The sequence below is a fragment of the Arachis hypogaea genome, chromosome 15, assembly GCF_003086295.3.
Source record: "Arachis hypogaea cultivar Tifrunner chromosome 15, arahy.Tifrunner.gnm2.J5K5, whole genome shotgun sequence".
Lineage (NCBI taxonomy): Eukaryota > Viridiplantae > Streptophyta > Magnoliopsida > Fabales > Fabaceae > Arachis > Arachis hypogaea.
The window spans coordinates 404,356-429,728 of NC_092050.1; the positions used below are offsets into that span (position 1 = coordinate 404,356).

General features: G+C 30.6%; 2 protein-coding genes across 2 annotated transcripts; one reads left to right on the plus strand and one right to left on the minus strand.

Moving 5' to 3' along the window:
• The first annotated feature begins 10,505 nt into the window (after window positions 1-10,505).
• LOC112747338 (AP2-like ethylene-responsive transcription factor AIL6) lies at window positions 10,506-16,053 on the plus strand. Its single transcript, XM_025795311.3, has 9 exons — window positions 10,506-11,246; window positions 11,360-11,939; window positions 12,220-12,302; window positions 13,874-13,882; window positions 14,020-14,108; window positions 14,684-14,757; window positions 14,849-14,899; window positions 15,027-15,103; window positions 15,235-16,053. The coding sequence occupies exons 1-9, from the start codon at window positions 11,111-11,113 to the stop codon at window positions 15,699-15,701; spliced, it is 1,566 nt and encodes a 521-aa protein (XP_025651096.1). The 5' UTR covers window positions 10,506-11,110; the 3' UTR covers window positions 15,702-16,053.
• A 2,056-nt stretch (window positions 16,054-18,109) lies between these two features.
• Window positions 18,110-23,139, minus strand: LOC112747339 (receptor-like cytosolic serine/threonine-protein kinase RBK1). The gene is made up of 8 exons (XM_025795312.2): window positions 22,872-23,139; window positions 22,161-22,652; window positions 20,054-20,311; window positions 19,481-19,632; window positions 19,315-19,394; window positions 19,086-19,224; window positions 18,774-18,923; window positions 18,110-18,564 (listed from the first exon to the last, which is right to left on the minus strand). The coding sequence occupies exons 2-8, from the start codon at window positions 22,624-22,626 to the stop codon at window positions 18,406-18,408; spliced, it is 1,404 nt and encodes a 467-aa protein (XP_025651097.1). The 5' UTR covers window positions 22,627-22,652; window positions 22,872-23,139; the 3' UTR covers window positions 18,110-18,405.
• Window positions 23,140-25,373: the final 2,234 nt, after the last annotated feature.

Consider the following 25,373-nt stretch of genomic DNA (forward strand, 5'->3'; position numbering starts at 1 on the left):
TGAGAATACATTTATAGTTTAAGATAGACAAGTGAATATTATATTTTTATTAAAAAAATTTTAAAAAAAATTAAAATATCTTAAATTAAATATTTATCAAATAAAAAAATAAAAGTCTACAAGAGAAAAAACTAAATATCCATTATTAGATGATGATGAGATGGGTGACAATTTAATATATATAATACTAAATGAATTAAAATAACTAATGTTATTAATATGTGATGGTACAATATGTATATTTGGTTTAATAATAATAACAATAGAATTAGTTTGCGAGGTGTTACATTGAATATACAATAAATCACCCCATAAATACTATGTGCCTGTGTGTATGTATCGTATTAACTGATGTACGAGTGTATAGAATGTTTTCTTTTTCATCTAATGAAGATAGAAAAGACAGAAAAATATACTTAGACACAGATATATATTTCATATATTCTTAAATATACAGTTAAATTCTTGTATATTCTTTGCGTCTATCTCATCAACTTTGTCAAGTGCATTGAATAAAAGCCAGATAATATTATATGCAGCATATATGGATATATATAGCTGATGATGTAAGTAAATTTTAATATAATACCTATTAACTTATAATTATTTTGTCCGTACATTATATATAATTTTAATTGTCTTTTTTCTGCATTACCCTAACTTTTAAGTTTTTCATCATGTACAATATTAGTTATTACGTACAATACTAATAATTACGTATAATTACATATATACTTGTATAAATTTACTATTTGAAATTTAATTTCCATAAAATAATAGTTAGTAATAAAATACGATGGGAAAATTTAAGTATAATTATAATCATATTATTTATCATATAATCTTAGCAAATGTTTTTTTCAATGAGTTTTATACATACTATAAATTTCCCCCAAAAAAGAAATGCTAATATATAACGAGAAATTTTACTATCTAAAGTTATTAGCTGGTAATTGATGATGTGAATTGTGGCGCCTCATAGATTGTATAATGAGTAAATAGTCAAAATCGTTTTTAAAAGATACTCTAATTTTTATTTTGGTTCTCGAAAGATAAAGATAATTAAAATTGTTCCCAACAGATATATCATTGGTCATGTTAGTCCTTCTGTCAGTTGGATGATGACGTGTCACGTTAAGTGCCACATGGCATATGATGACGTGGATGGCTAATGCCACACGTCACAAGATGATTGGTTGACATATTAGATCAGTGACACCTGGCATGCCACGTGTCAGGTCAATGACACGTGGCATGCCACGTGCCAGATAAGTGCCACGTGGCACTTGACATGTAAAAAAGTTATTTATAATTAAAATAGTCCTTGAAAGTTCAAACGTAAGTTATTTTTATCCCTAAAATTTTAAAAATTAATCAAATTAGTCCTTATATAATTTTTTTATTTTTTTATAATATTAAATTTAAAATATTTTTTGATACTACTAATTTAATAGAAATGTAATTGACAATCAAAAAATTAGTAATTGTATCTTTTCTTCTTAAAATTTTTTTCAATAAAATTATCTCTCTTCTTTAATTTCTATTCTAAAACATTTTTCTTACATTATTACATTTTGCTGGTGTATATATATATATATATATACTCAAAATTAAAATGTATGTATTTGTTAACCTAAACAAAGTTATATGCTCAAAATAAAAAATTATGTATGTTAATCTAAACAAAGTTAATAAAAATTTATACATCTTTTTTTTTTATTACGGTATTACTTTCATTTAGGTTAACATACATAAATTTTGATTTTGAGCATATAACTTTGTTTAGGTTAACAAATACCTACATTTCAATTTTGAGTATATATATATATATATATATATATATATATATATATATATATATATATATATATTCTAACAAAATGTAATAATGTAAGAAAAATGTTTTAGAATAGAAAAGAATAAAATAGATTTTGACAAGAATTAAAGGAGAGAGATATTTTTATTGAAAAAATTTTTAAGAAGAAAAGATACAATTACTAATTTTTTTATTGTCAATTACATTTCTATTAAAATTAGTAGTATCAAAAAATATTTTAAATTTAATACTATCAAGAAAAAATAAAAAAATTATATAAGGACTAATCTGATTAATTTTTAAAATTTTAGGGATGAAAATGACTTACGTCTGAACTTTCAAGGACTATTTTGATTATAAATAACTTTTTTACATGTAAAGTGCCACATGACATGCCATGTGTCACTGATCTGACACGTGTCACTGACCTGACACGTGGCATGCCAGATATCACTGATATGACATGTCAACCAATCATCTTGTGACACGTGGCATTAGCCCTCCACGTCATCATATGCCACGTGGCACTTTACGTGACACGTCATTATCTAACTGACGGAAGAACTAACGTGACCAATCGTGTATCTTTCGGAGACGATTTTGATTATCTTTATCTTTCGAAGACCAAAATGGAGATTAGGGTATCTTTTAGGGACGATTTTGGCTATTTACTCATTGTATAATAATTCTTTTTTCTGAATTTAAAGTGCTTGCATCATTATTTGTTATTTTCTTTTTTTTTTTCAATCTGCCACGCTTCCAAACAATAGCTTGTCACCATTGCTTTAAATACTTTTACTGTTTTACATGTGTATTGACTTGTTTTTTTTTTGGCGTTGCATTTGTTAAATTTTTTCTATCAAAAATTTTATTTTATATATATATATATATATATATATATATATATATATATATATATATATATATATATATCACAAGAATAATGCTAAATAATTTCCTTACTTAGCCAAACAAATTATTCACACAACTTTAAACTTTTGGTCTAATATTATAATGTTTGATCATTATTAAATTATTGTTATTATTTTTTCAAATTCAAACAACTATATATCTTCATATTGTTGGATCAAGCACTATATATAGGTGTTAGAACTCTTTTGTTCAATGACACAATCAATAACACAAACTCACTAGAAGCATTTCATCATTCTCTGCACAACAGATTCACATCTGCATCACTTCTCTTCAATTCATTCAACCTTTTCTTGATTTTTAGTACTTATATTAACATGATATCAGAGTAAAACACCAATTCAAATATAGATACTAAATAATAGATTAAAACTTCTCATACAGCTGTAATGGCAAATGCTCTTCTATTCCTCATCAACAGTTTTGATTTTTTTCACACATGATCAATGCATTATTGTAATATAATCTTAAACAAAATTTATATATTTTTTTAAAATTTTCTATTTATGACTTTAATAAGTGTGTTTTGGTAATTTCCTTTTTTTAAAATAAGGTTTTGTTTTTTTTTTGTGTCTTAAAAACATAAATTAAGCGTATCATAAAAAGAATATTTTAATAATATTTATGACAATTTTTTTTTATGTTTTCAATACATAAAATAATAATTAATATTATAAATATTTTTTTTATGATATACTTAATCTATGTCTTTAGGACACACAATAACAAAATCCTTTAAAATATTTACTAATTAATGCATCATTTAATGAGTTTGTCTATAAATTAAGTGTTAAATTTATTACATAATCTAAGAACACATACATGGGTAAATAATGTACGGGTAAAGTATTTATATCAATAATGTACTTTTTTTGTGTGTCGTATCAATAATAACCAAGAATTGTTTATTATATTATAATCTGTCTATAACTCTATATATTAATACCATATTTCTATTATAGTTTGGGATTAAGAAAGGGCTAAACCCAATGAAAACTTTAATATAAAAGTTAGCGTAAGCCATTAAGCCAAGTTAAACAATCAATCTATCAAATATATGTCAACTTGGCTTAGGTTCAAATTAAATCATATTGAGGAAAATTCAATGGACCTCAATAAATATATTTGAACCTACTATAATGATTACTAACTATTAATATTTAAGTTTTAATGATATATCAACAACATATAACCAAGTATTCTCGAGTAACTAAGAAACGGAAAAATTATGGATTTGGATTCTATTTTATACTCTCTCTCTGTTATTTTTTCAAATTTATATTATTTTTTTTTAACCAACTCTACTACAAAAAATTAATAGTAATATCTGTGTGTAGACAAATTTATTGTAATATCTATATTAATAGGCACAAACAAGTATGTAGACAAATTTATGTTATTATGATCCACAAAAATATTATGTATATACAAAAAATTAATCACTAAATTATATATTATTTTACTTTTTTTTAATAATATATATTAGTATTTAATATTCTAATATATATTTTATACCGATAATTTATTTTTTATGCATACAGAATACAATTGTACGTATTGTATGCAGTTGTAAATAATCTGAAGTCATTTTTTGTTATTTTTAAATGAAATTTTTTGAACGTTTTAATTTACCTTTCTTTAAACTGAAACTTTGAAACAATTGATGAATTGGCTAATATTTGAAGAAAATATAATTATGATTAGAAAAATCAAATTAAAGGGCAAAGTAAGCTTTATAAGTTGGTGGAAACTCATGTGCAGTCAATTTCACGTGAAGTTTATAACTGAAAGTGTTAGATGATTTGACTAAATTTTTATCTAACGACTCTCAACTATCAACTTCACGTAAAGTCGACTACACCTGAATTTTAACTAAAAAAAATAAAAAGATGATTGGATGGTTGAAAGGGTAGGTGCCGGTCTAATAGGAGTAGAAGGCAGAAGATGATGCGTATTCATCGGCACTGCTTTATGCACTCATGTTTCCCGGCCTCATTCAATCCATAATATTTCTCTCAAAAGTACCCAAATCATTTATTTATAAACTAATCTTGGTTTTATGCTATAGCTATAGCCATTAGGGGCTTCATAATTTTGTATCAAATAATAATTTAATTAAATTACTCCTCATGCTTCCAGTTTTCACGGCCATTGGTCTACCACTGTGTACCTTGCACTTTGCCTTTTCATTTCTCCACACAACCTTTGATGTTGCCATTTCTTCGGAGCCACTTCATGTTCTATCTAGCTAGGGAGCAATCCCAAATTTGTCACAAATTATATTTCTATTTGATAAAAACTTAGGTGAAGTCGACTACGTGAAGTTGATATTTGAGAGTCGTTGGATGATTTGAATGATTTGAGTAAATTTTCATCTAACGGCTCTCAGATATCAATTTCACGTGAAGTCGACTTCACCTGAATTTCCACGTTTCTATTTACCTTTGATATCAAGTTGATTATTCAAGTTATGGATTTCGAAAAAAAAATGTATAAAAAATAAAAATAACTCGTAATACATACCAAGTAAATTAAATGAGAAATTCTTAAATATTTTTAGAATATAAATAATATTTATAATTAAAGTAAAAAATTTAATTTTGATACGTTAATAATATATAAATTATATAATTTTTAATTATATTCATTTTATAACTATTTAATTAAATAATACAATACATAATTAAATACTTATGTAAATTTATCCTCTTTATCATGGCCATGCAAAGAAATTAAATCTCGAAAAAACATATACCATAAAAGACAAGAGTATACTTCAGTTTTCTTTTTCTTAAAAGAAAGAGCTCTTTTACCTATGTTTGCTCTCAAATAAGTATTTACTTTTAAAATTTTATTTGACTATATAATATATAAGTATCCATTTAAAAAATCAAGTAACATGGTCACCATACGCAAAAAAAAAAAAAGCAACATTAATGTTTTATTGTAAAAAGTAACCATATTGAGTAAAAATAAAGAAAATAATTGGAACTAGAAGTCGAAAGAGAATAAGTACGAAAATAAAGTATCAATAAAGATTTTGCCCAACTGATTTAAATGATCTCAATTTAAAGCATTTAAAAATAATTTTTAAATTTTATATACATAATAATTAAACAAAAACATTTGCCTTACACACGTGGTAATTTTGACACATATGGCTCTTATTAGAAAAAAAAAATTAAAATTAAAAAAATATATAAATCTTCTTGGTGGTCCACAACCCCCCAAATTAGTTTATCGTCTCATCGGGTAATCCAATGCTGCCTTTGAACTTTGACTACAACAGTTATTAATTATATACTCCATTATTAACCCACTTGATTAATTTTTGTGTTGTCAATATTAAAGTGAGGTGTGTTATATAGTGTTTATAAATTAGGATTAAGTATGATTTTGGTCTTTAAAGTATATATTAAAAAATTTTTTGTTTTAAATTTTTTTATACAAATTTATTCTTAAAATTTAATTTAATTTTAAAATTGCCCTTATTTTAGGGATTAAAATCGTACAGAAATAGCAATGAAAGCGAAAATTTCTTTCTTCTCCCTTTTTCTTTTTTCTTTTTTCCTTTGCAGGAACATAAATATTGTTTTTTTCTTATTTTTTATTTTATAATTTTTTATTATAGATAATTTGGTCTAAAATTTTAATATTTAAATAAAAATGACGATTTTAAAACTTGGTTTTAAATCTTAGAAAAAATTTTGTATACAAAAAAAATTGAAAACGAAAAAAAATTTTCGACCTATATTTTAAAGGCAAAAATCGTATTTAACTCTATAAATTATAGATTTTAATTTTATAAAAAAAAAGTAGGTTTTACGTATTAATTTGTATGTTTAAACAATTTAATTACAAAATTTATAGACACTATAAAATTGCTTTTAAAGTGATTAATTATGCTCTCATGGAGTATCATTATGGTAAATCAGAAGGAAGGATAATTAAGTTTCTGTGGCTTTTAGGTCATATGATATGATGTAGCCTTCTGTTTTGAATGCTTTATTTTCTTAGCTTTCGTAGGTACTAGGTTTAATAGTTTGATCGAATTGGTAGTTAATATCGCATTTGCAATTAATTTGCTTTCTAGTTTTCATCACTAATCCGATCCTTACTAACTATGAAAAACTTATGGTTAATTAACTATATAAATTTTAGCTTTTTATTTATATTTAGAATTTATTTTATAATTTAAAATATCAGATTTAAGATTTAGAATCTAAAATTTAGAGCTTAAAATTATGCTTTAAAATTTAAGAAAGACCGCACTCTTTATTTTTCTGGTAACACATTAGCATTTGCCATCAATTTAGTAGTGTTTGGTTTTTTTTTTTTAAAGATTAATTTGGATTTTGAGTTTTATAACCATTAATTAAGTTTATTTCTCACAGATTTTGTTTTGGCGTAATTAACAAGATGCCGATGTAATTAAACTGTTAGTTTTATAACCATTAGTGTATTAACAGACACTAATACACCTATTAGTTAATTAATTTGTTTATTAAATGTATATAAAAACAATAAAAATAGAATTAGATAAAATGATCACAAACAAAAGTGAATGTTAATGTGCTTCAGAAAAAATAAAGAGTATGTTTTTTGAATTGTAAACTTAAATTTAAGGCTCTAAAATAAAAATTTAAACTCTCTAAATTCTAAATCCTAATCTAGTAAACTCTAAATCTCAAAATTTTACATTTGAATCATTGATATAAAATATGATAAATAAAGAATTAAAATTTATATAATTAATAAAAAATGCAATACTCCTTAATCAACAAAGAGAATTCAAAAATAACTTTAGACAAAAAATTTGCCAACATCTTGTAACGGTGTCAGAACGAAAGATGCAAAAATAACTGAATTGATTCGTAATTATAAAAATAAAAAAATAAAATTAATTAATTAACTTGACAAAAATTCAGATATAAAATATATATTAATTGTTATCCCTCACATTTGCATGATAACCTCAGTTGAATGTAATGATACTTCTCTTTCTCTATGTGATAAGGTACGTGAAGTTTCTTTCAATGAACAGAGACATGCTTTTAAATTATTGCCTACTTTTTTAACCTTAATTTTTAGTTATTTTGGAGGAAAAATGGTAGGAAGGATCGGTGTAAATTATGATTAATAATAATTGTTTGAGGTGCCTATAAATTGTTTCCAAAGCACTAGCTAGACAATTATTTTAGCTAAAAGTGGCAACTTATGAGTTATTTATATTGTTTTTTAAGAGAGTGGTGACTATAAATTGTTTCCAAAGCACTAAGGTAATAATATTGTAATTATTTTTAAAATTTCCAAAATAAAGAAAGTAAAAATCGTGAATCCTATCGACCCAACATTGATAATCTAGGTCCTTTGATAATAGGAGGTAGATTAGTTGATGATGTAGATGTAAGTTCTATGAGTCAAATATTATATCTCTTAAACATAAAAGATTATTATTTTAACTTGGTTGTTCGATCTTTTCGGGAGTAGCAAGCATATAAATTAAAACAATTAAGCTATCATTAACAATATGAATATATTTGGTAGAGGCAGATTACAATGCAATAATATAATACCCTAGAAAAATCAATTTAATTTGTAGATAAAGAAACTTACATATATATAAGTTTAATTACGTTAAAAATTATTTGAGTCTAATTCGATGTATGTACTTTTGGTTTTATATCAAAAAATAAAAAATAAAAATCATTAGTTAGGGATGGTTAGTATAAATTAGACAATTAGAGAAGAGATGATGAGCGTAATAATTTAGAAATATTTTAGGGAAGTGAATATAAGTTATCTAAATTAAAATATTATTAATTAGGTGATTTAAATTAATGTGTTCAAATCATAAGAATCAATCCTATTGAAACTAGAATCTATTAATAAAAAAAAAATTCTATTGAAACTAGGAAGTAGAATTAGAATAGAGCTAGATTTTTATCCTAAATTTCGTGGGACGAATGAGATTTGAGTCTTTTAATTTTTTATTTATTTTATGTTTAATTGTAAAGGACTCAAAACTTTAGAAGATACAAAAGTTATAATCTCTTTTGACCTAACCTAAATTATTGATTTCGCAATATATATTATATATTCTCTTAAAATTTAGAGAATATATATATATATATATATATATATATATATATATATATATATATATATATATATAGCATGCATTCTTTTAGAGATTGATTGATATTATTATAAAAAATATTATATAAAAATATTTTGACAAAAAAAAGTTTTATAAAAATGTATATTACAATTATTTTTTACATTTCAACATATGTATATACAAAAATAAAATAAGTAACCATATGATTTTGTTTCCCATTTTCTTTTAAGTTGCAAATGAGGTCAAAAACTGTAAGTCAATAGGTTAGGGTGTTAATGAGTTGATCTGGTTCATACTTGAATTGAGAAAAAGGAAACCAAAGGCATCAACTCAATCTCATAAATCTAAGTGTAATTTGTTGATCAATTTAATTCAAAATATAAATGGTCTATTATCGCCCCATTTAGTCTATTATCACACCCTCATCCATCAAAACTCCTTTACAAGACAGCATTAAAATGAAGTACCTTGAAATAATATTAAAGGAACGACAAAATTCAGCTACAGTTGACTTCACGTGAAATTGATATTTAAAGACCGTTAAATAAAAATTTAGTCAAATCAGTTAAATTATCTAACAGCTCTCAGTATCAACTTCACATAAAGTTGACTGCACCTAAATTTCAACCTAAAATAATATTAGATTGATTTAGTAACAATTTATGGAAGCAACTTAAAGGGAATCTTAGAACAATAAAAAAAAGCTGTCAAAATAAACTGTGACTCCAAAGTTTACTCAGATTATTAATAAAAATAAATGAGTTAAGTTGGTAAAATTACGATCTATTTAAAAGTGAGTCAATTTGGCTCGATTCGTATAATTCGTGAATTAAATGAATTCGAGTTAAACGGATACGGATTAATTTGTCTAGCAATTTTTTTATAAATTTATAAAATCTTGTTTTATTAATATTTTTAAAATCTTAAATAATTCATTATGAAATATATCAATGTATGTATGATAATTTTTTTTATTTGTAAGGATCTCAAGTAAAAAAATTGCTAAAATTATATATAATTAGTAATTAAAAAAAAAAGAAAAAATAAGACAAACAAATCAACTCGTTTAATTTAACTGATTAACTCAAACAAATCAAATTGAATTAATATTTTTTTAAATAAATTAAAATATAAACCAACTCATTTTTTTAATTTTAACTCGCCATTCATAACGAGTTCACTAGAACTTGCCTGTCAATTCATGTGAGAATTCTACAATTAAATAAGAAGCAATTAAATATGGTGTAGTAATAATAGTGCTCAATTTTTTTCTTATGGCATTCTAAATGGACTTTCTATTCCAATAAACCCATTAATACAAGGAATCAGTGGACTTAAAATTAAAGGAATAAGAACAAAACAAGATAAGTAGTCAAAGGAACAAGTCGATATTAAGAGAGTTAAGACTTAAGAGTTTGAATTTCGCTTTTGCTTTTGCTTTTGTTATTGCCACTCCCTAACTCCTTCCGCGGGAGCTGCATGTAAGACAAGTGTGTGAAACGCAACACCGTTTTTTTTTTTATTTAATTTTCCAATTTTTTTCTCCCGAACGAAAAGCGGGAGGGCATTATGGTAAAAAAAATGATTTTGGAAACTAACCCTAAGAAACAAATTCTTCAATTTTCCGCCAGCCCGGATGTTTCGCGACCCTGCCTTGAGACAATTTTTCTTCACCGCAGAGCCTAAAGTCGTTTCTCTTGGTTTTATTTTTTTCATTTTTGTTCACATTTTCTTACCCCTCTCTCTCTCTCTTTCTCCGCTCTCTATAACTCACTCACCCCAGTCGCTCAGCTTTTGCGCTGAAACTCTTGCTCTTATATAACTCCACTCAACATCACTCCCTTCTCTTCTTTCCCTTTCTCTCTTACACCCTCAGAACTGAAACCGAAGCTTCATTAATGACCTTGCATGCATTCGTTTCTCACTATCTTCTCCTCCTCTTCTCTCCAATCACCTAAACCACACATTATTGTTTCTACTATTTCCTTATTTAAAATACCAATAATAATACGATAGTGTAACCCGCATGGATAAGTAGCTTTCGTCAAAGAAGTAACGCCTACATACCTTCACAGAAGAACATCATTTCCTTCCTTATACTCTGCACCATCTTTTGCTGCTTTCCGGTTCCTAAAATTCTAAATACATTAAAATCTGTATTACTATAACAAAGTCTTGATCTGTGTGTGGCTTTTACTGAGAAGAAAGAAAGAGTAAGTGAGCAAAACAAACACATCGAAATGGCTCGTGCAACTAACTGGCTATCGTTTTCGCTTTCTCCAATGGAAATGCTAAGGACATCCGAGCCACAGTTTCCCCAATACGACGCCGCTTCAGCCACCACCAACTACTTCGTAGATAACTTCTACGCCAACGGTAATTACTAATTACTAATTAACTAATTAATCACGCCATCATATGCAATTAACCATACACTGAAAGCTAAGCTAACACTTCTGTCTTATTAATCTTTTTTTTTTTTGGTGCAGGTTGGGGGAACCAGGGGAAGGAACAGCAACCGCACGGCATGGTGGAGCAGTCGCTATTTATGACGAGCTACGTGGACTCGTCGCAGAACCTCAGTCACGCGCCGTCGCATGCTGCGGCGACGACTGTGGTGCCGAAGCTGGAGGATTTTCTCGGCGATTCGTCGTCGTCGATGATGCGATACTCCGATAGCCAGACGGAGACGCAGGATTCGTCGCTGACGACGCACATGTACGACCACGGCGGCGCGTACTTCGGCGGCGAGCACCAAGATCTGAAGGCCATTACTGGATTTCAAGCTTTCTCCGGCGCTAACTCGGGGTCTGAGGTGGACGACTCAGCCTCCATCGGTAGGGCGCAGCACGGCGGTGGGAACGAGTTCGGAACTCGCTCCGTTGATTCCTCCGGGAACGAGCTGGCGTTCTCCAACGGCGGCGCTGCCGCTACCGCTACCGGAGCTTTGTCACTAGGCGTAGCGCAGAGTTCGGCGGAGAAGGCCGTCGTAGTATCCGATTCCGATAGTTCGAAGAAGATCGTCGATACATTTGGCCAGCGAACTTCAATTTACAGAGGAGTCACTAGGTAGCAACGATTTTCAGTTTCCATAAATTAAATATTTATTTATTTATTTAATATTACTTATCATTTATTATTATTGTTGTTGAAATGGATGGTTATCTCTTTTTCACTCTGAAAGGATCTTTTGGCGTGTTGGGAATATTGGGAATGTGATTAAGTTATTAACCATAGTGTAAATGAGGTCAAGGGGTCATGAATTTCTAGCATTCCATGTTCGATTATTTTTATTCTAATGTCTGTATTTTTGTACTAATAAACTTTGTCATTTGTATTTTGATTTCAGACACCGATGGACTGGTAGATATGAAGCGCATCTATGGGATAACAGCTGTAGAAGAGAGGGTCAGGCCAGAAAAGGGCGTCAAGGTTGCACTCTCTCTCTCTCTCTATATCTGTCATTTTATTTAATTATTTTTTGAGATAATACTAAGAAGAAAATGAATTTGAAAAATTAGAATATATGTATGCAGTAGTGAAATTTTGATAGGGGGATGATACTGTGCACTGAAAAGTGGGTTGCATGCATTGAAGGGTGCATTAATGGTCGAGAGTGTGGTAGGACACCTGGGTTTCTTTCACAACACAGTCTATTTTATGATTGACTGATGTTGTTATTGTTATGTTATGTGTGGGGGGAGTATAGGAAGTATATTTTTACATTTTTATTACATGTACCAATGATAGCTAGCTCCTACACTACACACATAGAGTAGTAGTAGTAGTAATAGTACTTGTGACTTAACTGTGTTGTTTTGCTTCCTTTCATTTCAATTGATTTGATCCAATGTGCCGCCATTTTGCCCCATGTGATTCGGGTGCCTCTGATTTCCCTGTCTCCTTAGACATCGATACATATTTTCAGAGAAGACTAATAATCTAAATCTCGCTCTCATTCTCTCTCCTCTCTCTTTGTGTACCCTTTTCATGGCTAATATCTATCCATCCATCAAGAGTCATAAATCTTGTTGTTCTGTTCTGGGTAGGGAGAGGAGTGGGGACTTTAACTTTTGCTTTTGCTTTCACACTTGGTGTGCCAGTGAAAGCTGGGTTTGACCACATCACCAATCAGCCACCATATTGAAAATTTTGTACTTTCTTTTTTTTTTTTTACTTGCATTGAGATGGTTGTGGTGGTGGAGTGTTCACTATGCTTAGCTAGCTGAAAGGCTTTCTTTCTTGACAGTGGGTCTGGCATATCTCTGATTAATAATGTCCTCTTCTATCTTAATTGGTTCTGAATTGAACTCACGGGATTTCTTAGATCTTGTGTGTACTAGAGACAAATAACAATTAAATAAATATTGTAAATGAGTCACTTTATTGCAAGATAGATATGCGGAGAGAAAAAGGAAGGCCAGAAAGTGATGATGTCTAATTGTCTATAGTCTCTTTCTAATGTGAAATAGGCAATTCGGTGTTCCTTTTTTTCATTCTATGTGGCCGGGATTTCTGATATGTCTTTGAAAATGTGGGCTATGTACCTAGTGGGATTTTTTAAAATTATGCCAAAAGGGAAAAACTACAAGATTATAAACTAATGATTATTGTTAATAGTTTTCAACTTTTTGGTACAATTAAAATTCGTCTCGTCCTTGTACTTAGAAAAGAGGGTGGGGTACATGGATCTCATGCAATGATGTGGAATTGCATAGTCGTTTTGATCCATCAGTATAGCTACCTAAAATGGTGGTGAAAGAGAGAGAGAGAGAGAGAGAGAGAGAAAAGTAAGTAAAAAAAAAAAGGATGCTTGTGCGCATGCATCGTGGCATTTTGGCAAGCATAGGATCTCTTTTTTTGCTTGGTCCTTCTCTTTTTTGCAAGAATAGTAATTTTTTTGCTGATAATTTTGACTATTACATAATCTAATGTTTTGATATTCTTGGCTTATGTCCTTGCATATGAAACGTGACTTGGTGCATCTCTGGCTGCCACTACAGTCTACTTGGGTAAGAAAAGCTTCCTGTAAAAATTCTACTCGTTCAACCTATATTAAGCTTTTGCACAGTTATATATACATTGTTTTAAGATATGGTAGTTTTTTTTCTGAAACTTATTAGTAAATTATTATCATGGTTATCATCAGGTGGATATGACAAAGAAGAAAAGGCCGCGAGAGCTTATGATTTGGCAGCTTTAAAGTATTGGGGTCCCACTGCTACCACCAACTTCCCTGTAAGGGTCACTTCCTTGTGTATTATGCTTTTGATCCTTTCTTAGTTGCTTTGTGTGCATGAAATGATCCTACGTTTATAGCTGAAAGGAACCTTGCTTGTTGAGATGGGACTAAAGGTTTAGCTATTCTATTAAAGTAATAATGTTTAATTCATATTCATTTATCTGAGTACGTATGAGCATATACATATGCTTCGCATGCTCAATCTTTTTGCTAAAGTGGATCTAAGTAATTGGCTGTTGTCAAAGGAATATGCTTTACTTGCATTGGTAAGTAAAAAGTTGAGGCTAAGGTGCCAAGAAAAGTGCATTTAGGATTTTCTGGTCAATTTGTGAAGGTATAACAACAAAAATAATTAAAAATAAAAAGAAAGCAGAGGAGGCTTGGCCAAGGGACTAATTATATATACAAAACTATATAGAAATATTTTATGCAACTATTTTATGTACGTCAGTTCTATGCATGAGTGGAAATAATATATCTTTAATAAATAATAATTCGGGGTTTACTTGGTAACTTGAACTGGCAAGTTGCAGCATTTGCTTATTAATTATTTCTACCTCTTATTCCATAGGTTTCCAATTACCCAAAGGAACTGGAGGAGATGAAACATGTAACAAAGCAAGAATTCATTGCATCACTGAGAAGGTTTGTCTGCTTTGGCCTGTTGAATTTGAAACACTATATTATAACTATACTTATATGTGGGTACTGAAATACGTGACTATCTTTTTTGCAGGAAAAGTAGTGGCTTTTCCAGGGGAGCTTCCATATACAGAGGTGTGACAAGGTATGGAATTTCAAATGACTCAACATCATCTTTCATTTGATATCATTGTAGAGAATAATACATGTACTCATCTTTTCTCCTATACTTTGGTCCTATATCTTATGCTTATTTCCAATTAATCCTGCAGGCATCACCAACAAGGTAGGTGGCAAGCAAGAATTGGTCGTGTTGCCGGAAACAAAGATCTTTACTTGGGAACATTTGGTAAGTATTTAACCTTCATTTTCCATTGTGTTCCTGTGTTAACAAAGATGATTATTCAAATTGCTGAGTTTCATATACTATATGCTGATCTTATGTTATCACTTAATCCTTTTCTTATTTATGGTTGACAGCAACTGAAGAGGAAGCTGCTGAGGCATATGATATAGCAGCTATAAAGTTCCGAGGTGCAAATGCAGTAACCAACTTTGAGATGAGCAGGTACGATGTTGATGCCATAATGAAGAGCTCTCTTCCTGTTGGCGGCGCGGCGAAACGCTTGAAACTCTCCCTAGAATCAGAGCAGAAGTCTGCTATCAACGCCATCACCACCGGCCAGCAGCAACAACCAGTGTGTGCAAACATGAGTGGCAGCAATATCAACTTCTCATCAACCATACATCAGCCAATTGCTTCCATCCCCTGCCGAATCCCATATGATTCCGCGCCAGCTTATTATCACCACAACCTCTTCCACCATTTCCACCCCACTAACGGTGTAGAAACCGCCGTAACTTCTGCCAATGCCGCCGGACTGACTGCACCACCAGTGGCTGCAGCAGCACCTGAGTTCTTCATATGGCCTCCCCAGTCCTATTGAGTATTAATAATGACCTGATCAAACTAGTAGTTATCTTTCGCTAATTTTAATTTTCTGCTAACAAATCAAGAAGCTATAGTCACTGGCCGCACAATTTAGCTGACCCGGTTCAAAATTCCCCATCTATAATTAACCCTTCAGCTGCTAAGTAAACATAGATAAGAGGTTTAATTTTGTGGTAGTCTTAATTAGTTACAGTAGGAAGGTGGGTTATGTAACTAAATTTACTCAAATTTGAGGAATATTTTGAGTTGTGCATTATTATATGGTTTTGCACAAGAATTCCTGTATAATTCTCCTCTTAACATGCAGCGGTACTGCAGTAGTATCAGTTTGATCGTCCTTGTCTAAATTATTACCAACTTTGTTTAGCCTTTTCTCGTCACTGACTATTCGTTTTATACATTTTTAACATTCCGCAAACATTTTCCCCATGAATTCTTAAAATATAGAAACCAAGATTTACTTAATTAATTATCCTGCGATCAAACCTTGCTACTGTACCTCGAGCAATTTTCTTCAGCGAAAAAAAAAAGGTGGTGGTATTTATCGCACTAAAAACTTAACATTAAATTCGCGGTATAAATCTCGACGGCAGTAGGCTAGCTATATTTGACGTTTCTCAACCTATTAAGAGATGTTATAATGGTTTTTTCTTCGTGAAACTGACCCCTATTGTCATATGTGCTAAAAAAGTCATGCTACTAATAATTGATTGGGTGTCATGTTTCACAAGAAACTAGAAAATCAAAATGAATATGAATATAGAGAAATGTTTTTCAAAAGAAAAAATATAGGGTATCAATATGTTATTTGCCAACTTATTGCTAACAATAATTAATTATTATATTTTAAATATATGTATAAAGATATACATTCATAAAGAAAAAATATAGGGTATTAATATGTTATTTGTCAACTTATTGCTAACAATAATTAATTATTATATTTTAAACATATGTATAAAGATATACATTCATAAAAAATATTTTTATTAGACACATCCACAAAGACACTTCCATTAAACACAGTAATAAACAAAAGTTGGCATAAGTTGACAAAAATGCTGTTGGTAATGTAACCGAATTGTTTTCAAAATTGAGCAATTACCTTAAAATATCTCAAAGATGCATGAGTGGATGTTGGAAGCATCACCCTCCAAAATGATTCGTCAATAGTCTCTCTTCCAAGCAAAGTTAATTCTTTCTTTGTTCTCTCACCGCCATGAGGTCCACCCTTTGAGCTCCATTTGGTGTTTGTGCATGTTCCAGTTCAATGAATTCATTGTCTTCACTAGTTCTGAATAAAATAATAAAACTAGTTTAAGCGTGGATAGATCCAGAAGTCACAGCAAGGGGTGCAAAAACTGATGCAATTAATTTATTCATAACGAGACGTATATATGTGAACAAAAGAGTAGTTCGAGTTTAAACTTACAATGTAATATGACACTGCTACACATATATAATGTATACATATTTCTGAAATTTCGGTGGCCCTCTAGATCGTCTCTGGTGCTAAGAATAAATAACTAAATATCATTCACTCAAGAAGTGTAACAGTTTAGTTCTTTTTTCTTTTGTTTTTGGTCAGTGGCGCGGTTCAAAATGGGTCATAATTTAGTTAAAATAAATTTGAGTATGGGCTGGCAAAAAAGCTCAAGGAGTCTGTTTCTTGATAGTCTGCAAAGCTACATGACTTCATGGCCCATGAAGACACACTTTTTTAATAGACCCTGCTGCTTACGTACAATATTGGAAATGTGGCTACTTGTGGGGGGAGTTTTGCGTGATGAATATGCTGTTTTACGGTTGCAGACTTGCAGTGCTATGGATGGGGACTTTGTCATGGCTTACCTATTTCCCAAGAATCATTGGGAAAGAAGTTCATGATAATCAACTAAAAAATATGAATATTGGATATGTCGAATGTTCATTTCACTAGGTGTGCAGATGGTTATTCTAATATTAAGATGTAGGTGGATAATTTGGAGGTGTAATGTATTTTAATTTAATTGATAGTTGTTTATGTTGTTCAAAAAAATTATTAATTACCTAACATAACCTTTTTATTTAACAAGACCTAATATTAACTCTCAATCATGAAGATAAAAAAGAAGAAATGTCAAAGGCAAGTGTTTATTGTAGCGCGACAGGGGATTGCATCTATCTTCAGAGATATTTACATAAGACGGATAATACTTGGTCAATTTTCAACGTTTATCCATGTCAGCACGTTATACTTTTTCTAATTTCTTTTCATTTATTTAATGAGGCCTTAGCTTTGGCTAAGATGGTCCAATTTTTAAATGACATTTCCTCTATGCCTAAATGGTTGTGGACTATGATACATTGACTCTTTCTTTTTATTGCTAGTATTATTCTTCCATAACTACTGAAGGAGAAAGGGAAACACAAGGGGCAATTTGATTGATAGGTGAGATTCATGTAGAGCTTGCACAGCTGAGTCAAAATAGTTACAAACACTCCTGTGCATGAACATAGTGCTCACAAAAGCCGAAACCATGGTTGCTTGGGTTATCTTCTGACTACAATTCCATGCCAAATTACAATCCTACTAAAAGCTTGAAGAAAAACACAAGCTTGTGCATTTTGGATTCAGCTGTACACACTGCTAAAATGGCTATTCCATACATAGCCTTCATTAACATTTATATGCGCAGGTTAAAACAACAAATCAAGCATCACTCATTGATTAACTCCCTATGGCGGTTGAGATCCTTCAAGTAACTAGAGCAAGTATAGTCCTCAAGGTCACATGCCTCTAACAAGAGTGATCTTGTTGCTGGTGAGTTTTGTTTGAGTTCAATAGCTGCTACTTCACCCTTGAGTAAGGGTACAACCTATTGTTATAGCAAGAACACATCATAATTGAGATTTGAAATACTAGTTACTGCTCCAGTTCACTTTTTTCTTTAATTGCCACAAAATGGTACATCTTAGATAACATTGATCCTAGGATGTACCAAAAAGTGACTGCAAGGTATAAAAAAAGAACAGGGGAGTAACTAAATCAGGTGAATGAGGAAATGAGTGCTGATTTTTTTCTTACCTGATTCATGAATGGTCTCTTGGAGGATATCTGGTGGACACACAAGGAAGCTGTTACCATGGCATGCTTCATTTCAATAGGATCATATTCCCCTTCTAATCTGGGGTCTGCTATTTCCGTCACATTCATTGTATCCAGCAGTGGCTTAGCCTGACAAAACAATAGTATATCATTCTTATTTTGTCCTTCTCATAATTAAATAGAATATGTAATCTTTGAGCAAAATTGAGAGTTATAAACATCTTAATCCCTTGGTGTTCGAATTTCAATTAGGATCTTCCACAAGATATAAAAGGGGCTACTAAGACTTACCCAGATCACAAGGCTTTGCCTACTATCTGAATCGACAGCACGACGACCAGTTATGATCTCCAGTAACAAAACCCCAAATGCAAATACATCAGTCTTCTCATCCACAACTCCATGCATGAAGTACTCTGGAGCCAAATACCTACAGCCATTGATGCAACCAAGTGTTTTAGATAATGAAGTTACAATAAGAAAACATGTTAAGAGCTAAACTTGAGGCTGCAATACTAACCCAAATGTGCCTTCTATTGGGAAGACAACGTGGTGAGCCCAATTAGTTGGAAGCCACTTTGCCAATCCAAAATCTGAAATCTGAAGTTTATCACAGAAGCTATTAATGGTTAGAAAAAATACTTAACATGAAAGCCAAGAACTTATTTAGACTACTATGAAAGTACCTCCGCTTCATAATTTTCATTGAGTAGTATGTTAGAGGCTTTGATATCCCTATGAATGATTCTTCTAGGACAATCTTGATGCAGATACTGCAACCCTTCTGCCACTCCAATGGAGACCTTGAACCTTGTCTTCCACTCCAAGCATTCAGAACCTGACATGTTGAACACCTCTTAATTTGCAAGCAACTTTTATCTATTGATGTCACTTTCTGATACATCTTTGGATATCAAAATACAATTGTGGAAAAAAGGTGATAATGGCAAGATAAATGACAATGGATGGATAAACAGAGAAGTGCAAGACCAAGAAATGAGAAGGATGTTGTATTTGGTAAGCACTTCAAAAAAAAAAGGGACAAGAAGACAAAGACAAAACAGAAAAGTTGTATCTTTGTTCTTGTCTCCAATTTTTCAGTAGACAGACAATTGAACAAAATATTGTTTTAAATAAGGACATTTATATGTTTCTGTATTCATCTCTTTCTCCACAGAGTTGTATCCCAGATGTTCTTGATATTTTAGTCTTGAGACGGATATCAAACGAGTTCCAAGTGATGAATGCATCAAACCCACCAAAGAGCAACGAAGAAAGGCTGCCATGTGGAGCATATTCTAGTACAAAGTAGTGACCGCGTTCAATCCCAAACCCAACAAGGCGTGTTGCATTTGGGTGGTTTATGTGTGCAATGATCCCAAGTTCTGTCAAGAAATCACCAGCTCTGTCCCCAGCATCCTTGGCATTCTTCATTAGTCTCTTGACTGCTATAACTTTCCCATCAGGTAGGTGCCCTTTGTACACTTCTGCATGGCCACCTTTACCAACCAGGTTCTCTGTGCAACCAAAAGTTCCAAGAATTAGAACAAAAGAAAAGTCAAGTTATGATGTAAATTGCTATGTAACTGTTTCTGATCTTATTAAGGATTGAGGAATATTCAATTTATTTTTGGTAGATAAGGAAAATATTCAAATAATCAAATATTCAAAAGTCACCAATATTTATTGGATTTAAACTTTGACTTATAAGCATAATAAATTTAAGTTGGATTGATGATATGGGGGCAAAATCTAGTTGAACTCTTTTCAATTCTAATGCTGAAGGATTCTAGGCTCTGAGACTGGCTTCTTATTCAAACCATTTGTCAACGGTTTTTCATTAAAATTATTTCATTAATTGACTAATAGTGGGTATTTTATTAAATACTCCTACATACGAAACATATTGCGAAATTGGGTCAAAAATAAAGGCTACAAATTTGATATACCTATTTGTATTTTAGTGAGGCTGCTTTCATTGCTAGTCTACTATTTTGCTATATGACCATCTTTTCTGCGTAATTTAACTAATTTGTAACAGTAGTGTGAACATTTTTTCAACGTAGGTTGATAGAACAAGACCAGAATAAATAATTATCTGCATAATAATTATAAATTTTATGAATTACGTGGTATGTTTTTAATGTATGATTATGATTATTCCGGATCAATATTTATTTGAAATGGATAAAAGTCATAATCATATGTATTAATTTCTTCAACTACTACCATTCAAAATCAATTCCTAAACGAGAGTATCCCCACACTGCAGGGTGAGTTTGAAAGAAAGAACCTCATATACCAACCCTTTACGTCCCCAATTAATGAACGTTTTGGAAGACATGAGAAGACAAAGTTAGTAGGCCGTGTCACTGACAAAATTATGGCCAATTCATTGATAAAAATCAAAAGAGGAGGGTTCACTCTTCAAAATCTTATAATTGACAACAGATATGTCTCTTTTAAAAGGACACAATGCCCAAGCCCGAAGGCCAACAGTGGGACAATTTATGACTGCTGGTAGCCGAAAGCACCATCAAGGACCACGCCTGTGTTTTGTTACTGTCAGAAACAGCATCCTCCCCAAGCACTTTCCCAAGGGAAAATAAAAATATAAAAATGTTTGCTTTTTCATGTTTTATTTACATGTTAATAACCTATAGCAATGATCAAACTCACAATCGAATCTAATTAATCTAACTATAAAAAGATAGTATTAGATTTAGCTTTTATAAAGAGCAGTGTTAAATGAATCTAAGAGGTGTGAAAGAAGGGACCCATGATCAGTTTTGTGTCCTTGTCTAGCAGAAAAGGGAACCCTATGCTTTTTGGTCAAAAAGTCGTCTACTATTTCTCCCAACTCCCAAGTTTGGCAGTAAGCACCTAATCAACTCCCCAACCTCATGGCGCTGCTGACCCTTTCAACCATAATAACCATATAATTTCTCTCAACCTCCCCAAAATTAGCAAAATTTTAAATATATTTAATTCATTAAAAATGTAAAACTTTTATTAGTAGCAATTAGCATTCTTTTTACTTCTAGCTCCAATTATAACTAATTATTAACCAAATTCTAATAATAATAATAATAATAACAACAACAAATACTTTTGGGGTAAATTTCATATTCCTTGTACCAAAAATGAAAGAAGGCAGAAAGTTTTTGCATATTCTGAAGTCTTAAAGTCTCAAACAAGTGGTAAAATTATTCCCTCCTTTTTATTCATCTACACCAAATTTGCTACTATCAGCAAAATCACTTACAACTTTGCAAGTTGAAACTAGTCATCAAGCATAAATAAAAGTAAAGGAAAATGTAAAACGAAAATAAGCGACGGAAATAGAAAGTAGCAAGTTCTGCTAACCTGGGTTGAAATCGTTAGTTGCAGCTGCGAGTTCCGCGTAATCGAAGTTCCTCCAAGAAGGCTTCGTCGGAATAACACCTATGTCGATGCTATCTTCGGCGCTTCGAATCCGAGCCAGTTTCTTAGCAAAACCCTTCCTCGTGATTTCGTTCCCCGCAGAGAGCAGAGGAATCGTCGTCAATTTCTTAACGCTCTTGAACTTGAAAACGTCGATCATCGTCTTCCACTGCTGCAAGTTGCTCTCCTTCGAATTCGTTTTTCTCAGCGCCGCCGCTGCCACCGCTGGCGGCGGCGGAAGCGGAAGCGGAAGCTTCTCCGGGGAGAAGGAGCTGCTGCTGCTGCTGCTGGTAGTGGTGGAGTCGGATTCTGTTTCAGAAACAGGAGCTTCCATTACACATCTCGGAGATGCGTCGTCGTCGCTAGAAAACTCTCTTCCGTTATCGCTTTTCGAATCCATTCTCTTCATCTTTCTTCTTCTGCGTCCGCTTCTCTCTGCATAAACAACAAAACGCACCGTTTAAAACAGTTACAGAAAACAAGGAGGGAAAAGAAAATACGTATTCATTCATATCTTAAAAAAATAATAATAATAAAATGATATATTTTTGTAAATAAAAATCGAAAATAGTAGTCATGAAGGAAAACAAAAACAGAGTAGGCATTCCTTTTTAAACAGGGGAATGAAATGAAAGCATAACATTTATTATTTACTTTCGTTGAGGGTTTAGTGTTGCATGATTGAGAGAAGAAAGAGAGAGAAGTGAGAGAGGGTTGTTGTTGTTGGGAGGTTAAGAAGAAGCATGCAGAGAAAAGGTGGTTTTTATTAGGAGAAAATCCAAAAAAGATATTTGAAATATTTATATGAAGTAATAATATTGCGTGGCCAAAAGAAGCGGTTTTCATTGGTAATGGAAGTGTTGGATAGTGATGCAATCTATGGCTTTGCATTCAAGCTCGTAATTTTTGGCGCAACTAACGCACAAAAGCAAGCACCTCCCAAGTGGGAATTTAAGTGCTATAAAATAAAATAAAATAAAATAAAATCTATGTATGTATGTACTTAATTTCTTTTTCTTCTTTTGGGGGAATGTTTGACCTAGGTAAAAGATTTGGTCTTTCATATGTTCAATATCAAACTTGCGTATTGTGATATGCTTCATCAAAGTTGATTTATTAGGATCCCATTATATTGTTATTGCTTGCACAAGTCACATATTTGTTACTTCCCTCGTTAAACTTTCGGAAGCTTTTGCCAAACACTTAAACATGGAATATTTAGACAATACACATACACAAACACCCAAAATTTACAAAGAGAGGTAATAATACTAATCACAAATAAAAGACATGTTGCATGAGAAACCCTAGCTTAAGGCAAGTTGTGACATTTTTAAGGTACTTTTAGTTTTTCCATAAAGCAATAAGCATATATTTGGTCATTTCTTTTAGTATTTGGTTAAAAAGCATCTTAAGATTAAGGATGAAATGAAAAGGTTTCATCTTTGAATGCATTATATTGTATAAAAACTTAAAGTTTACTTTTTATTTATATATTTTGTTAAGATTTTCTACTTAATTATATATAGGAGGATAATTAGAATAAAGAATTGTGACTCCTGATCATTACTCAATAATATTTGTCATTTTGGTGAAAATTTTATTTTATTTCACATTGTAATAATATACTATATTTATCAATTATTTTCTACTTTAATTTTATCTTCTACATCACACAATTCAAATTAAAGCACAATAAAATATAAAACATTAACAATGTCAACTCTATATGGCCTTTGTGACAAATCATTTAAAATTAGTTTAGTGGAGAATTCAATAATGGAAGTATTTAATGAAATAAAGAGCTTTTAATTAAAGAGATTAAGAGACTGTAATATTTAGTCATCAAAACAAAGAAATTGGAATATTTTATTTTAGAGAAAATGACAAATAGGTCTTTAATATTTTAATCCGTGGATATTTATGTTTTTGAAGATTAAAAATACATTTAAGTTCCTATTTTTTTCAAAACTTGGACATATAATCCCTCATATTCATTTGGGTCTCTCAAATTCAATGAAAAAATCAAATGTGATACGTTGTATTGATCTGGTTGATATTGTTGCACACGTAAAGTTTTTAAAATGGAACAAATCAGACCCATAGATCGATGTGTTCCGATTTTAAAAAAATAAAAAATTTAAATATATTTTTAAATTTTTAAAGACTTAAATGTCCACACATTAAAAAGTCATGGATTAATTTGTCTTTTTTATTTTATTTATTTACTATTATTATTATTATTATTATTATTATTATTATTATTATTATTATTGGTAACAGTTTAGTGGACTGTTATTATTTCTTTATTTAGTTATAATATAATGATTTATCACGGATAGATGGGCAATCTGTTTCATTTCATTTGTACATATTCTTTCATTGAAACATCGTCAATACATAGCTTAGTATATACATATTCCTCGTTTATTATCAGGTAACAGATACGGCACGTTTTAATTAAAGGAGACATGCATATATATATCAAAGTACAGAATACAGAATTGTGTTCACTTAAACAAAGACTTGTATTAATTAAATCAGCAATGCTAGGAAATAATGCACAATTAATATAACAAGTTTTTCAATTATTATCTGTATATGCTTATTCGCTTCCCGTCCAGTCATTTAAAATTTGTGTTCCTTTCCCTTACTTGTCTCCTTTGGTTTATATTTATATCGACTATATTAGATATACACTAAGATAAACAATTATAATTAATTATTAACAAAAATTATAATTAAAGAATAAAAAAGTTATGTTTTTTAAAAAATATATTTTAAGATTTAATCTTAGTTCTTTTTTAATTTTCGAATCTATAAAGATCTTTCAATTTAATAATGAGTTGATTTTTAGAATCTTGGTCAATTTTATCTCTATGTCTTTTTAAATATTATAATTTTTGTAAATTAATAGGAGGCAATGTAGCACAAGGCGGTGTGTGACATTTACTAATAAAAAATATTAGTCAAAAGTAATAATAATTTGTCTTATTTAATATTTATTAATTATTACGATAATAAATATTAAATAAAATAATTTTTGATTATTTTTTTTGTCTTTCTAGCATTAGCATTACTGAAATAATAACAACTAATAAGTATATATACCGTAATTGAGACTGATTGTCCTTTCCAATGTTTATTGTGCAGTTG